The sequence below is a fragment of the Dermacentor andersoni genome, chromosome 10 (assembly GCF_023375885.2).
Source record: "Dermacentor andersoni chromosome 10, qqDerAnde1_hic_scaffold, whole genome shotgun sequence".
NCBI lineage: Eukaryota > Metazoa > Arthropoda > Arachnida > Ixodida > Ixodidae > Dermacentor > Dermacentor andersoni.
The window spans coordinates 83,219,232-83,234,223 of NC_092823.1; the positions used below are offsets into that span (position 1 = coordinate 83,219,232).

Genomic DNA, 14,992 nt, shown 5'->3' on the forward strand with positions numbered 1-14,992 from the left:
ACTCAATGATAATGACTCGCACAAAATCGCACGTTAGGGACGACCACCTAAGATGTTCGCTGTATGCCAAGGAAAATGCGGACGCACTTACCGACAGCCCCTCTGAAGTGCTCCCACCACCGAAACTCTCTTGTGATCCGTTGGTGTTCTGCAATATGAGAAGACACTTTTCAGGCTCCTAGGTATTGAAAAAAAAAAAAAACGACGCAGCCACTGGATTAAGAATACAATGGGTTCTTGGATGGACACTACAGACAAAGGTGAAATCGACGCGTAAGGAAAGCATTGGGTCGAGCTAGACTGAAAAATTAGCCTTCGGTAATAACAAATTCAGAGTGAGAACATAGTTTTTGTAAGCAAGAAAATGATGAAAATGGAGAACTGGGGAGTGGCACCACGTATCTTGGACTATTATACCTCTGATGTAACGTCAGCATTGTCTGATTCACACAGAGCAGTAGGGAGGGTGATCACGTGGGCGTTAGCTCAGCATGTCCATTTTGGTGCAAGCAGTTTAGGAGCAACAGCGGCACCTTCGGCAGCAATTTTCTACACACCAATGTGATATATTGGCATATAGAAAACCGTCCTAGACTTCTAGATGAACAATCCATCGACCTAGCTAGACATATTTTCCTCGGTGTTCTTTTAAAACAACCCGACAAAAAAATATTCTGTCGCACTTTTTTTTTCTTTCTTAACCCTTTGAGGGTCAATGACGTAAATATATGGCGCCGCGAACAAGGCCAAAAATGGTCGATGCCGTATATTTACGGCGCCGTCTGTACGCTTAAAAAGTGTGCCAATTTCCTAACTTTTTCTTTTCTGTCATGTGCTGCCACTATGTGGGAAATACAGGGAATTTTTCTCGCGTGCCTCCCTCTCTCGGTTTTCGTTGCATGGTTTGTTTTAGAGCTAGTTTCCTCCCGCACGTCTATACGCTACCGCTTGTGCATGGGCGCGCGCACGGGCAGGCGGCGGTTTGGGTTCTGTTCCGCGGGCGATTTTGGCTTCTTGCGCTTGCAAAACTGATGGCTATCTCGTTACTAATCGCTCAAAGGACGACCGCATGTTTCTCGCTCGTGTAGTGCTTGCTCACAGGGGCGCGCATAGGAAGGATGCCGCCGTGCATGCGTTGCTGTTGCTTTTTTTTTTTGGCACCTGCGAAAACTAATTGCCTCTGGTTGGCGATAAGATGAAGATTACCAGAAGTTTGTCCCACGTGTTGCGTTTTTTTGACGGGCACACAACCAAACAGTTTTGTTGAGTGCACGCACCTATGCAGTTCGATCATGCTATGGACGTACATATTAATGTAAGAGCAGGAACATTTGAGGCTTGCGAGTTATTCTCGTGTGCGCATATTCAAGGCCTCGAACGATGTGCATAAAAATGCATCAAATTTTTAATTCTTACAAGTTTATTTCTTTTTTTTATTGTTGTTGTTATTCATGAATGAGCAGTACATATATATACCAACACAAAATATTTTTTTCTCCCTTTACGATCACCCTAGAAAAACTGTGGTAATATTTTTTAGAAATAGGTCCCTAAGAAGAATTGGAATCTGCACTAAAAAATCGACCCCGGGCGATCGCATAGGTGAAAAACACCCCAAAAGGGTTAAAAATTTGGAATGAATACTTCGGTTCTTGAGCGAAATCGCGAAGTCTTTGTTACGTTCTCAAATACCTCGCGCGCCCTGCAGCTCAGCTGATACTATTTTCCTCGGAGTGCCAGGCAGCACCGCTTAAAGTCTGCGCGCGACGCCCACCACACTGCAGCGAACGCCACCCGCGACTGAAAAGCCTCGGCCCCGCATCACTCACCGAGTTGCTGCCAGGTCCTTCCGAGTGCAGCTTCACGCTGTCATTGCAGGACGACCCCGACCGACTTTCCTCGCCGGCACTGTTGAGCCGGTGCCGGTCCGAGCTCACGCCGCCGCTGCCCAGTGTGCTTGAGACGCGGCAGATGCTCGCCCTGAGGCTGTTGCGACGCTGAACCCGGCGGCGCTTCTTCTGGGGCGGGTGCCGCTCCTCCCGGTCTGGCAGCCATCCGAAGCGGTCCTTCCAGCAGGTGGTGCAGTACCGTTGCACGGCCGACAAACCGTGGGGCTCGCACCGCGTACCACAAAGCCGGCACTGCCACAGGTCCTGCTCCCCCCCAGTTATCGGCACGTGTTACGAAGCGTGTTGCACACTACCTGACAACACGCGAACTTTAAAATTAAAGAGAAATCTCGCGGACAGAGGACTAGAGTACTCGACAGGCACGGGTCAGTCCTAAAGCGCAAGCCAGGCCGGGTAAAGCATTCTTTTGGCGAGACCGGGATGCCCTCGGGCATGTTCACTGATGGGCCTAAGCCTGGTCTTCTGAACACAAATGGGCCTTCCGCATAGATCCCAAGTATCTGTGCGAAGCTAAAGTGACAAGTTGGAAAAAACGGTGCTCATTTATCTTAGCAAAATAAACAAACCAAGCAGAAACAATCGACAATGATAGCAAATGTAGCCCAAACGAAAACACAAAAGAGCGGGCGAAAAAGAGGGCAAGAAGAGAGAGAGAGAGCAAAAGAATAGACTTTTTTTTGCAGAGTCTGACCACCAACCACGAATAAGACAGTTGAAGTGTATTTTTCTTTCTTTTTACAAAATCAAACTTTCTTCCACTGGAAAGAAAAAAAAGAAAAAAAAAAACGATAGTAAAAGGTGCTCGTGACATGATCCGAATGTCACTGTTTTCAACACGGTCATTTTATTGCATTCCTGCTATTTTGCCACATTTTATTCATTGCACCACATTGATGATTGCTTAATTGTCACCGCAGTACACATTGATGTCTTCTGCTTTAATCGCATTCACAATGTCCTTTGTGGGCCTTAAATGCGCATAAGAGAAGTGCTTCGTCGTGGGTTCAGAAAGGTCGGTGGGTCAGCTCTCATTTGCCACCCACGCGAAATAACCGTGTATGATGTTCAGAAAATTTGCCGCCCTTAATTTCAAATGATAGAAGACGAAGTGCTGCTACTTATGACAGCCTGATTATAACGACAAAGCTTGACCGTAGTTACAGGATCACTGCTACCTTCGTTATTTTCCTGCTCAAGTAAGAATATAGACATTTGAAATTTCAGCTGCTGTTGCTTGCTGTACATGTAATACAATTACGTTATTTTCTTTAAAGCTTTTTTTTTTTCTTCGAAGCACGTCCCAAGCATACACCTCTTGTGTGTACACATGCATTTATCAAGGATTCACTTTTAGACACAACACAAGCACAACAGCTAACTTGGAACCACAGAGAATGAGAAGCAATGCATTGTTTTCAGATTACAGTGGCTTTTTCAGTGACATTGCTGTTGTTGCTTTTGCTGCGTCGGAAGATTCTCTACAAGCTTGGTCGAAGCAAGCACCTCTCTTGCATCCTTTCACCAACAGAAGACTTCCAACTGAACGTTGAGTGAACAACCAGCTGAACTGTCTGCTGACAGACCTTATTTTTCATAAACATTAATGCAACGTTCATCGAATCGTAGACCGAGCTCAAATACTTAAATTTTACGTAAAACTCGGGAGGGCTGGCAGACATGGCATTCGCATTCATAGACCTACTATCGACCGTTTCATAGGCGAGGAGGAACATAGCCACGAACCAGCGCACCTTCCTCCATGCACCGGTGTGTGAGGATCGCCGTTTCTTCCATTGGCAGCTTGGAACAGTAGCGGTGTCTTTGCAAATTAGTGCGACTCTAACATGTTCTGCCTGCGATTGCTGCAATGTCATACGACTCAAGGCCGATAGGCTGCCCCTGTGCTGTATTCGGAAGCGAACATGAAGTGCATCTCCAGCCACGGCAGCTTCGTGGACTCCACCACTGTATTTGCAGACAAGCGTTCGCTTTGGACTGCAAGCACAAACAGAAAGAACCTGAAGCCATCAGCTTAGTCCCGTGTGTGTTGAGAAAATTTTGTTTTCAGTGAGGGCACTGTGGCAAACTCGGCACCCATGATCAAACTCTGATATAAATGAAAGGTGCGTATTCGACTCGGTCAACTATCACGAATGGCCGAAGTCAACTAGTCCTTCGTTCACGCACATTAAAGTTATTCTGTTCAAATATGTTCGAAGGTTATCAGGCATGGCAACCAACGTTCTGGTGAAAGTTTTTCAGCGAGGACGTTAATATGAAAACAGTACGTACCAACTAAGAAAATCAAGGTGCGTTTTGTTTCTTTCTGTAACCAAAGCCATGCCTACCATGTGCCGGCCACCCTTAGTTGACAGAGACTGTCCCGTGCTTCCTCATGTTGCCGGCAAGGTGCCTGGCTGACGTCGCGCATTGCAGGTTGTATTACCTTAGAAAATGAAGTTGCTGCTGCGAAAAGTAGTTGTTCGTTTTACAGCTCTCGCGAGTTGGTGAGGTGCCCTTGCATAGGAACCATTCAATATCGAAGAGTGTGCGTACGCTTTCAACATGTTGCGTGCGCGCGGTTGACCGAGGCATACCGAAGCCACTGCTATCGGGTCGTTTTTCGCATGTTAACAACCCTTCCGGTCAAGTTATTTTGCAGTTCCTTATTTAGTAAAGTTTGACGCCCGGATGCCAGGTAAACGATGCTTAGAAAATTGTACCGCGAAAATTTAATGAGCACGAAAGCTAGCAAAGCATGTTTCCTCGGAGCTTTGCAGTTACCTGTATCGAGATGTATGCTGTTGTGGCACACTCTCTGTGATTGTTGTTACTCGAGTGATACCTGAACAGAGTTCAAGGCTACGCATACAATAATACCACGTGGCACAAATGCTAAGTATCGACGATGTTCAGACTTGACTAGCCTCCTATTTCGATCATGGGCAGAGGTGTGGCAGGGCCTCTGTGGCTGTTCAATATTGCGGCTATATCTAAGCTCACATCTTAGAAACAACACACTAAGAAGTTTCGCAATCCCAAAACCTTGTTGACACCTCTCGGAAAAATGCAAAAACGTGCCACTCGTGGTCAACAGCACGTTTGCCATGCACCCTCCAGTGCGATCCCACATATCAGCATGGCATCAGACGATAGACGGCGCTGTGATCGCAAAATGGCGGCACCCTCAATAAAACGGTCTACTAAAATTGATAGCAAGAATGCCTGATAGCATTTCTGCAAGTTATTGAGAAAAAAAGAAAGAAAAAAAGAACCTCCACAGGTGTGTGCACATCTGAGCAAGTGATACATCAAAGACAGCGAAGCTGTACAAGGAACATTCTCACACCACTTATAAGTCCTCAGTGTCTGGTTCATCACAGCCCGAAACCTACTCACGCCTTAGCAAACACTTCACAATACTCACTGCGAGCCTCTTTAAACACTTTGCTAATCTGAGCTTCGTACTTCTATACTCTCCATGACACTGATGCACACTCCTGTATTTAACAAAGGGAAAATGAGACATCCACCCAAACGTAGCTAAGCGCTATGTTTAGGTGGATGTCTCATTTTCCCTTAATTAATTACTTCTCTCCACCTTGAGGGTTTCCGCAGAACTATTACATCAAACACTCCTGTGTGTATCGCAAGTCCCTACTGACACTGGTGTCACACTGCACGTTCTGGCAAACAGCTTCGTAATGCGCGGAATTCGGAAATACATTGCCAACTGTTCTCAGTGAACAGTCATTGTGTAAGATACGATCTTTAGGTGGGTCAGCAGATGTTTCACAGCTGCTAGATAAAGTCTCCTACTGCAAAGACACACGCACCAGAGATGATTTGTCAATCAAAAGCAAGCAGAAGGCACGCTTTCCATGCTTCTCCATAGAAAATGAGCTGCATTTCGATGTTGTTTTCTGTGTTTTGCATACTTAAAGGGTCCCTGAAACAGTTTTTGTTGTATGCTCAGACACAGAGGGTCTCTCTCAAGGGATGCTTTCTCACAAGGTTCGTGTCAGTGCCTTATAATAGAGGTACAAATGGTTAAATACTACCCTCCCTTCAAGCTGCAGTGTTTCCCCTCTACTTTTACACCATGCGACCATTGCCACCGCATGGACTCATGTAAGGGCCACACTCCCAACCTGGGAGCCCGAAATTTCCGAAAAAAATTTCCAACAGAGAAATTTCCAACAAAGAAGCAGTCGCGTTCGGTGTCCCAATGCTGCATGTAGGCATCGGCAAATTTTTGCGCGCTGCATAGTTCCACGTGCCGCTACTAGATGGCGAGAGCTGTGCATTGAGCTCTGATGCAACGGATCCGGGGTGTGCACAGCTGCGCTGGGACCATTTAACGCTTCGGCCCTGTGTAAGAACCGCACATCGTCAAAATTCTTTTAAAAAAAAGAAGTGTGGTCCTTACACGAGTCTATACAGTATGTATTATCTCCTTCAAGTGGTGACACAAGTGTTGTCTACTTCCTGTTGATTTGAACCAAGTGCGGTGCCGCGTCTCTTTCCTACGCAGCTCTTCTCTCTAATCTTGAGTTACATGGAGCGATATCTGAAGAGGGGCTGCTCACGGTGGATGATGACATGGTGGCATTATGCACAATGTTCACCACTGCCTTGCACTACACGAAGCAAGAAAGAGACGAATGCCGCCGTGGGTATTCTCTGCATTGCGGCAAGCGTATATGCAATGTAGAGACTACAAGGTAGCTGTTTCTGGCATCAGCTGATAGCATGTAAATATCTAATAACATGTACATTTACGATGATCTCTATGTTGCACTAGCAAGATTTGTTTATAGCCATCGGGGAAAAAGAAAGCGCTGCCGCAAACTTGTGAATGTGACGAAACGAACTATTTATACCGTTTTCTCTACTCTGGAAACGAAAAAAAAATATATATATTAAGAGTAAAAAAAAGTACATCAGCATCGGGAACCGAATCCACCCTTTCAGTGTGGGAAGTGGACACGGTATCACTACAAGGTCTAACTCAATATGGGGACTTTCGAACAGACGTTTTGCCATGCTGTAAACCGCGATCAATTGCCTCTGCAATGCCTTTTTTCCAGATCTCGGCTTGTTAGGATATGTTCCTGCTATGATAACAAAGTTTATGGCCATTTCAAGCATGTACATGGGGCCTCTATGGCTAGTAAACCTAGCAACAAACTAGAAAAATGTTAGGTGAGGCAAAAATCTTCATTTGCTCGCATTCTTCCGTAGGAAAAGTTTGGGCAACAGAAACATCGTCTTGCAAACCGGGTAATCGGATTCCTCGAAGCGCGGTGTTCAGGATAAGGTCCCTAGACAAGTTTCAAGGTAGCACCATTCCCTCCTCCTCCTCGAATACTCCTCCTGCATGGAACGCGGAACGTCACTACTGCCCTTAAGTGTACCAAAGCTTGTAACACGCATGCAAAAAGAAGCAGCTTTACGTTTGTGTCAAGCTACATTTATTATTACTACAGTCAAAACCACTCATAACGAAATGGTTTTAACAATGTATCAGTATATAACAATAGAAAAGCTGCTGCACCATCAACTTTTGTATGTTTTCTATGGAGAAATAACCTGCTTACTACAACGTCACTATGCTGCATTATCCATTATAACGATGAAATCTGGGTGCTGGGTGTCAATGCCGAAAGGTAATGAAATGTGAAATCCTTGTGAAGAAAAACGAAAATGTGAAATGCGAGCCACTGCATTATCGTCCGCCACCCCAACTGCCGCCGTGCGCTGCTTCTCTCCGCGAGAGATGCCACGCAAACCTTGCGCGCATCTCTGCCGTCGCCCTTCCAACCCTCCGAACACGAATGGACCGCGCCAAGTGCACAACCGGCGCTGCTCCCAGATTGCTCACTGGAGCCTCATTCTGCGCAATTCGGCAAATGAATTAAGTTGCTTGTGCGTGTCTTTATTCGTTGCATTGAAGCCATTCTTGGATACGTGTTTTCTCAGCCTCATTTCACTCGGCGGCAAAACGAAACATACACAACGTTGGCGGTGAAAAGAAAGCGCGCTGCTACAGATTTGGAAACGAAATGCTTCTAACCGACAAGCCGTTCGTTGCGAATGTGCTTGCACCTGATAGCGACAGTGAAGGCCACGATGGCAGCACCGACACGGTAGGGCAGGTTGCCCCAACACTGTCCCCATGGGAGATCCTGTAGATGACATAGTACCTCATGGGCTCGTTCTTGCGAGGGACCTTCCGCTTCCCTATGTGAAGCACCCGGATGCCTTGGAAAAGGATGTTGGCCAGCTTTGCGTAAAGGAAGCAAGGCTGACGTGCAAGCCAGTAGGAAGTACATGGCGAATGCTGGTGGCGATCGGCCAGTGTTTCTTCTGGATTTCTCAGGCTGAGATGCCGCCGCGGCAACCTTCCCTTGTTTTTTTAAAAGTCGCCATTTGGGATCACGAAGGTGATGCCTCGGTGGGGCTCTTTGTCGCTTGCCACCCGTGACCCCTCTTTGCAGTTGATATAACAGTGCCATTCTTGAATGCCGATAGCAACAGCTTATTAACAACATGCGATTGGAGTGCGCAGGAAGCAGAGTTAAAAAGTTAAATGAGTCAACGCAATCAGAAGCCATATGGAGGAAAGTGGTAGGGAGGATAACCATTATAATATTTTTTGAAACAGCTGCACCGGATCCCCATTATGCATTCTTTTATGCCACCCAGTTGTAAGAATTATCGGTTATAACAATAGAATTGTTGTGGCACTTGAATGTTCTTATAAGTGGGTTTGACTGTAGTTGATTTATAAAGTGTACTCCAAGAGAGTCAGTGAGAGGTTGCATAGAGGAAAGAGGTGCTATCTCTGCTTCCCTGTAGGGAGCACGCTTCAGTGTCTATAAGGGAAGAGGAGAAGGAGAGAACAAAAGGATTGACCGTTGGCAGCACCGTCCCGCGGGCAGTACATAGCAAGGCAGGACACTAGTGAAACCACGCCAGCCCGGTTGCTTCCAGGAGCTCTAGGAGTGCTGTGCAGACTAGGATGTGGTGACTTTTGGGAGAAAAGCAGGTCAGCGGGAGAGGCAACAGGTAGGCTCCCCCGAGTTGTCACGCTGAGTGGTCTCTCGTGCAGTGGGGCACATGGGACAGCCGGGATGGCAGCCGATGACCTCCTCGTGCACGTGGCACAGGTTCGCCATGCGCGAGGCCGGCAGGCTCTGGAGGCAGGACAGGCAGGCAGACCTATGAAGGGCACGGGCCAGCCAGTCAATATGTGTGAGGCCGTGCGGCAGGAAAAGCTATCATAGGAGCCGTGCTTCCGCCTCAGCAAACGTTGCGGCAACCCTGGAGGACTGAGGAAGGCCAAGACACATCCAGACTGCGTCCCCAAGGTTTCGAACGCTGCAACTGTGGTGGGGCCAGGGACCCAACTGACAATGTGTACAGTAGCTGGGAAGTCGCCACAGCTCGATGTAGGTGGAGAGGTCATCTCGATGTGCAGCCACGGCCCGGCAGTAGGATTCAGCCTGCCTCCTGCTGGACTTTCTTGGCTTGGGCAGCGAGGGATGTGAATGCCAGAACCCGTGTGAGTAGGCGGTCGATCGGCAACCTAGGTAGGCGACCACAATTTTCCACGATAGCCTGGACCCATTGAAGGCAAGCTGGAGGGCCCTGCGGCGAGTTGCTGCATTCAGATGTATTAGCAAGGCTTTAGACTTGGTACGAAAGATGGAGAGTTCCATTGATGTGAAGGAAAACACCAAGGCATCCTCGGACTGCTGAAGGCTGGTGCAGACGAGACAGAGGTTTCTTTTCAGTCTACTCGTCCAGAGTGCAATGTCATCCGCATAAATCAAGCAGTGGACGGGGAACCGGTGATCAGCAGGGATGACAGACGGGAGGTGTGAGACAGCCATGTTGAAAAACAAGTGGCTCAACAAAGATCCTTGGGGTGCACCAGCTGTGACAGACCTCGGATACTCGGTGTGCGTACCACCCAAACTCGGAAGGAAAGGACTGTCAGAAATGACAAGATAAATCGTTGTGGTCATCCCCTCACTCCTCCAATGTAGAGATGACATCTGAGATGGAACAGTGCCACCAGAAACCCGTCTGCCGCTCAGGGAAGAAGCCAGGCATCCGGCAACCCACTCATGATACCCCAGCGCCATGGCCTTCATCAACTTGCAGGCAGTTGAGGTCGTGATACAGGCCTGTAGGATCAGGGTGTCGTTGTGGACTTCCTCGCCTTCAGGACAGGTACAATGATGGCCGTGAGCTAAGCCTCGGGCAGCCAGCCACAGCTCCAGACATCATTCAAGCACTCCAAGAGCAGTGTCTTTTCAACGTCTGCCAGCTTGAGAAGCATCACGAAGTCATGCCTTCAGCTACCGAGGTGTCGCAATGCCTCGTGCAACCCAGAGCAGCTGTGAGTATGTGCAGCTCGGAAGGTTCACTGCAGAGGGCTGCTGTCTGTGCCATGGTCCAGTCTGGGAGTAGGCCGGAGAAGGATGGAGTTGTCCCTGTGGTCATGGTTACCAGGGCCAGAGGGAGCCACCATGCCGCAATAAGCATCAAAGGATTTGCCAGGCCCAACTCGAAAATATGCATCCTGATTGCCACAGCTAAGATGGGCTGCTGTACTTTATGCCCCTGCAGGAGCGACCAGAGGAGGTGCCAGGCAGGGGAACTGCAACAGGAGCTTGAGATGGAAGGGCAGATGCCTCATCAGCTGCGCCTTTGGCGAAAGTTACAGTGCCGCCGGCACATTGCGTCAATCTCTTGTTTTGGTGCGATTGGCTGTCGCTCAGCTTGTCTCCTGGTTGCACACAAGAAGTTGCCCGAGGTCAGGTACTAGAGAGCCAGCTTGTACACAGGACTTGACAGTGGCTGTGACAGCGTTGATGTACTTCGGCTGGAGCTGCAGCACAATGCTTCCTGAACACGTCCCAATGAACATTGTTGCACAACAGAGCCATGACCCGGCAGTTTGGCTGGACACTGAAGAATTGGGTAGTCGTCCGAGCCCCAGCTGTCCGGAACAGTGGCCCAGGCACAGGCACTGTGTTCAGCCGTGAGGTTGAAGTCCATGGCACTGCTGACACTTCGCTGCACTAAGGCTGGCTGCCCCGTCTTCAGCAGCCGAAGCCCTGCTCGTAGAGTGACGTACGCAATGGCCCATCCATGGCTGCAGCAGTTTCCGCTAACCCCAGAGGAGCAATAGCCACTGAAGTTTCTGTGCACCAGGGACTCCTGGCCCAGCTGGGGAAATGGTGGCAGCAGGCTAGGTGCATTCCAGGTACGAGCAGGCCGGATGTATGTGCTGGCTACCATGGTGTCGCAGGAGCTCAGCCGGATGGTGACAGCACGGCACTCCATGGGGTCGCCAGCAAGGTCCTCCAGAGGTACCCTGACGTGGGGAATGGCCACTGCAGATAAAATTAGTGCCATAGCCGGACACTCCCTGCCTCCAGGACATTCTGGAGGCAGGCAGTGTGTGTGCAGCCATCCACCAAGCAGTAAGGTGCACTGGGCTTCTTCGATTTTCTTTCTGGCTACTGCACGCTAGTAGAGCACAGAGCCAGACATTGTTTTTTTTTAGTGTTGCTCCGCCTATTGCACAGCACACTACTGCTGCATTTCGGTTTTTCTCTGGCTGGGCGGTTCCGTAGACCCACTGCAGGCCAGAACCGGATGAAATGGTGGAACTCTGCATACACCACTGCCCAAGCCGAAGGCAACAGCAAAAATTATGAAAGCATCGAAACTGAAATAAATAATAAATAAATGGGTTTACACAGTAATCGTACAACCAAGTGACACAGCACATTGCTGCCTGCTGTTCTCTGGATAATGGTTGCCGAGATATGGCAGTTCACCCACACTAGAACATGTGAACACCTCTGCAACGGCACGATCCACGGCCACCACGGCGGGGAGCTGGCCGGCCAGCACTTTGCCGTACCGACCGCCCGACCCATGCACGACGCTGCCGCCGGAGACACAAGCATCAGCTACTGTTTCGTTTTTCCCACAAAACTGTGGAATTCTACCTTTCGGAAAAAGCGACGACCACTGTCAAAACCTGCAGCACGAACGAGACTTGCGATGCCGGGCAAGTTCAACCCTGAGCCTGCATCTGGTAGCCACTGCAGAGCATGCAAGACAGCTTGACTGCATCACGTGTTTCGCGGTCTGGACACTGCGAATAGCAGTCCATCTTATTTTTGGTGTGAATTGAAGCGATGAGAAATAAACTGTTCTCAAAATGATGCACTTGATTTAGTTTTGATTTTTGATATGATTAATTTATTGTTTCTTTATTTCATTTATTAAGTGCAAGTAATTTTCCCTGTGTTGTCCTTGGTGTCAGTGTTTGTTGGCTTCTTACGATATGACTAATGAAAATCGGGCCCCTTGGTTAATCCCCTTTCTTCTTGTTTATTTTCTTAAGCAAGAAATTCGAGATGAAAAAGTTCAATCTGAACATAAGACATTCACCGTAGAGTAACATGGCCATGAACATTGTTCCTTCATTGGAGCAGCTATACAGTCGCCGACCGATTTTCCGGACTCCAAAAATTCGGACATGCCCGATTATTCGGTCAGCTTCGCAGCACCGCCATTCTCCCCATAGACCATAATGTATAACAAGTGCCGAAAGTTCGGACACCTTGCAACCTCTCGTCGATCGAGGGCATCATGCACCGACTCTGATCGGCGCGTAGTTCGACTTGCTGAACGCCATTTTTCTTTTGAACGTAGCCTCCTTGCCGCCCCACGAAGTGGCGCTACTGGAAATCCCCGCTCATCATCATCGTTTCTGCCTGGTTCGATAGAGTGGCCGTACAGCAGTTCCGGTTTCAGCTTAGTAAGCCATGTCAAGACAATCCAGCAGCTGATTTGTTTCTTTCGCACATGACGCTGCGAGCAGGCCAGGTTTTTCGTTTGTGCGACTGGTGTCGGCATGGTGGTGTTTGCTTTGTGTGCTGCGTCGAGGTTTCGGTGATCCAACGCGGCATACGGAAACATCGCGTCAAGTGTCTAATAGCGCCGACAGTGCCTGCGCAGACTGCACTGGGGAATGACGTCAAGCGGGTGCCGGGAGGCCTAAGATTTGTCGCCTTCCGATGCGCTCCCTACTGACGCGGAAAATGTTCTGCCGAGACCTGCGCAGTGGTTGCATTGCGATTCCGGACACCGTCTCATTTGACAGTTTCACAGGTGCTGACACTGCTGTACTGACATGCGCAAAACTCAACGACGGCAAGATCATTCGTCAGGTTTCTGCTGCGCCGCCGGACGATAACTCAGAGTCGGAAGATGACGCACCATGTGCTACGCTGCCGTCGCATGCGGAGCGTGCATAAGCAGTGACTGTGCTTTCAGCCGCCTATAGTGACCGTACGACCCTCTCTGAGATTCAGGCTTATCTGATTGCACGTAAACCGAATAGCGTGCAATGGCGCACTCACGATTTCTTCAAGCCTACTGCCGAGCCCGAATAAGTGCGTGGAAATAAAGGATTTCATTTTTTTTTTTTTTCCTAATCTGCTTTTTCGGACACCTGTTTATTCAGACATTTCCGCAGTCCCCGTGAGGTCCGAATAAACAGCCGGCGACTGTATGCCGACTGGGAGCTACCAACTGACTGTGAATTGCATCGTGACGAACAATGGTCATAATATTCGAGCAGCTGCCAGGAAACTGCCATGGCTCCAATGAGCCTGTTTGAGGCACACACTGCAAGGTGATGATCAGAGATGCGATGTCACGTGTACCCTGGTGATCAACAAACTCTTCAAGAAGGCAAAGGCGATTGCAGGACTCTAGTGCACAGAAAAGACTGGCCAATCTGCACGGGCAGCTCAACAAGGACGTGCTCCAAGTTGGGCAGGACGTTGACACAAGATGAAACCTCGTGCTGTCGAGGCTCCTGGAACTCAAAGATGCCATCACACTTTTTAGCTCACGACTTCGGACATAAGCATAGATGCCTCTAACCCATTCGCTGTCGAAGCCGGTGAATCGCTGGGCAGCCATATTTTGAACTTTTCGAAGCTATTAATAAAGCAGCCCTTGCGGAGTTATCTGAGCACGGTTAGATATGTTACTGCTAGATGGCAACAGCTACGTGTGTTGCTTGAATGCACTTTTGCATGTTTTTGGTTTTCTTGATCCTCTCAGGCAGCAGGAGATATGGTGGCGTCGAGTGGCCAGTGCGCCCTCTCTCATTGACAGCGCCAGTGATGACAAGCTTTCACAATAGCCTTTTTCTTTAAGCCTTCTTTTTGGAGACGAAAGCAGATCTGACGGCAGACGTGACTTGGTCGGGTTCACTAGAGGACGACGACAACCCATGCCAGAGTGCTCAGAACTTTTTCACGCATTAAGACGGCTGTGATTTTCAAAACTGCACAGAGTAAGATCTGAATGATTTCCAGATGTGAACAAATGTATGTTTCATAATTTCCCCACCAAATGTTAGACTAGGTACTCGTGGCGCAAAGACAAATGAGCATGTAGCAGACTATTGCTTTAGGTAAAAAAAACTTGCAATGCGCAAGGCCCACACATGGGTGGCGGGTGACGGCAAATGGGTTAGCTCTGCAGAGGGGAGAAATGCGGTGCAGTTTGTGGGGGCAGTGAAGCCCTTATATGGCGCAACTGTGATATCCAAGTGCTGAATTGTCATTGTGCTTATTGTCATGTCAAATTCAAGTTATTTTTCTAATGCTGCATTGCCATGCAACAAACCATGACGTAGGTGTGTACTCGGTGGAAAAAAAGAAAGATAGAAATTAAAGACGCGTCGGTACAGCAATGCGCTGAAGTTTCCTCCCCCATTGTAGCATTGAATGTTCAGGCTGGTGTGACCAGTGCCGCTATCTTGTACGTGTTCGAAAAGCCGACGTTCAGTTTCGCCTCACGCGATTGGCCTCGATTGGCCTAGGCCGCGATATCGGTGTGGCCTGGACAATTGCGTGAGGTGAAACCGAACTTTGGCTTTTCGAATGCGTACGAGATAGTGGCCCAGCTATACTTGGTAAAGAAACTTCATCAGCTGGCACCAATGTGCTGCTCCTCTTCCATCAGACGTG

General features: G+C 48.7%; 1 protein-coding gene across 6 annotated transcripts in view; it reads right to left on the reverse strand.

The window, feature by feature from the left end:
* The window catches only part of LOC126544177 (E3 ubiquitin-protein ligase Mdm2-like), a 62,480-nt gene that overhangs the window by 11,041 nt on the left and 36,447 nt on the right, over positions 1-14,992 (reverse strand). For all 6 annotated transcript variants that reach the window (XM_050191416.3, XM_050191414.3, XM_050191415.3 and 3 more), the window contains 2 exons: positions 1,830-2,153; positions 92-148 (listed from right to left, as the gene is read on the reverse strand). In XM_050191416.3, coding sequence (XP_050047373.1) covers positions 92-148; positions 1,830-2,153 — 381 coding nt within the window. The remainder of the gene's footprint in view (positions 1-91; positions 149-1,829; positions 2,154-14,992) is intronic.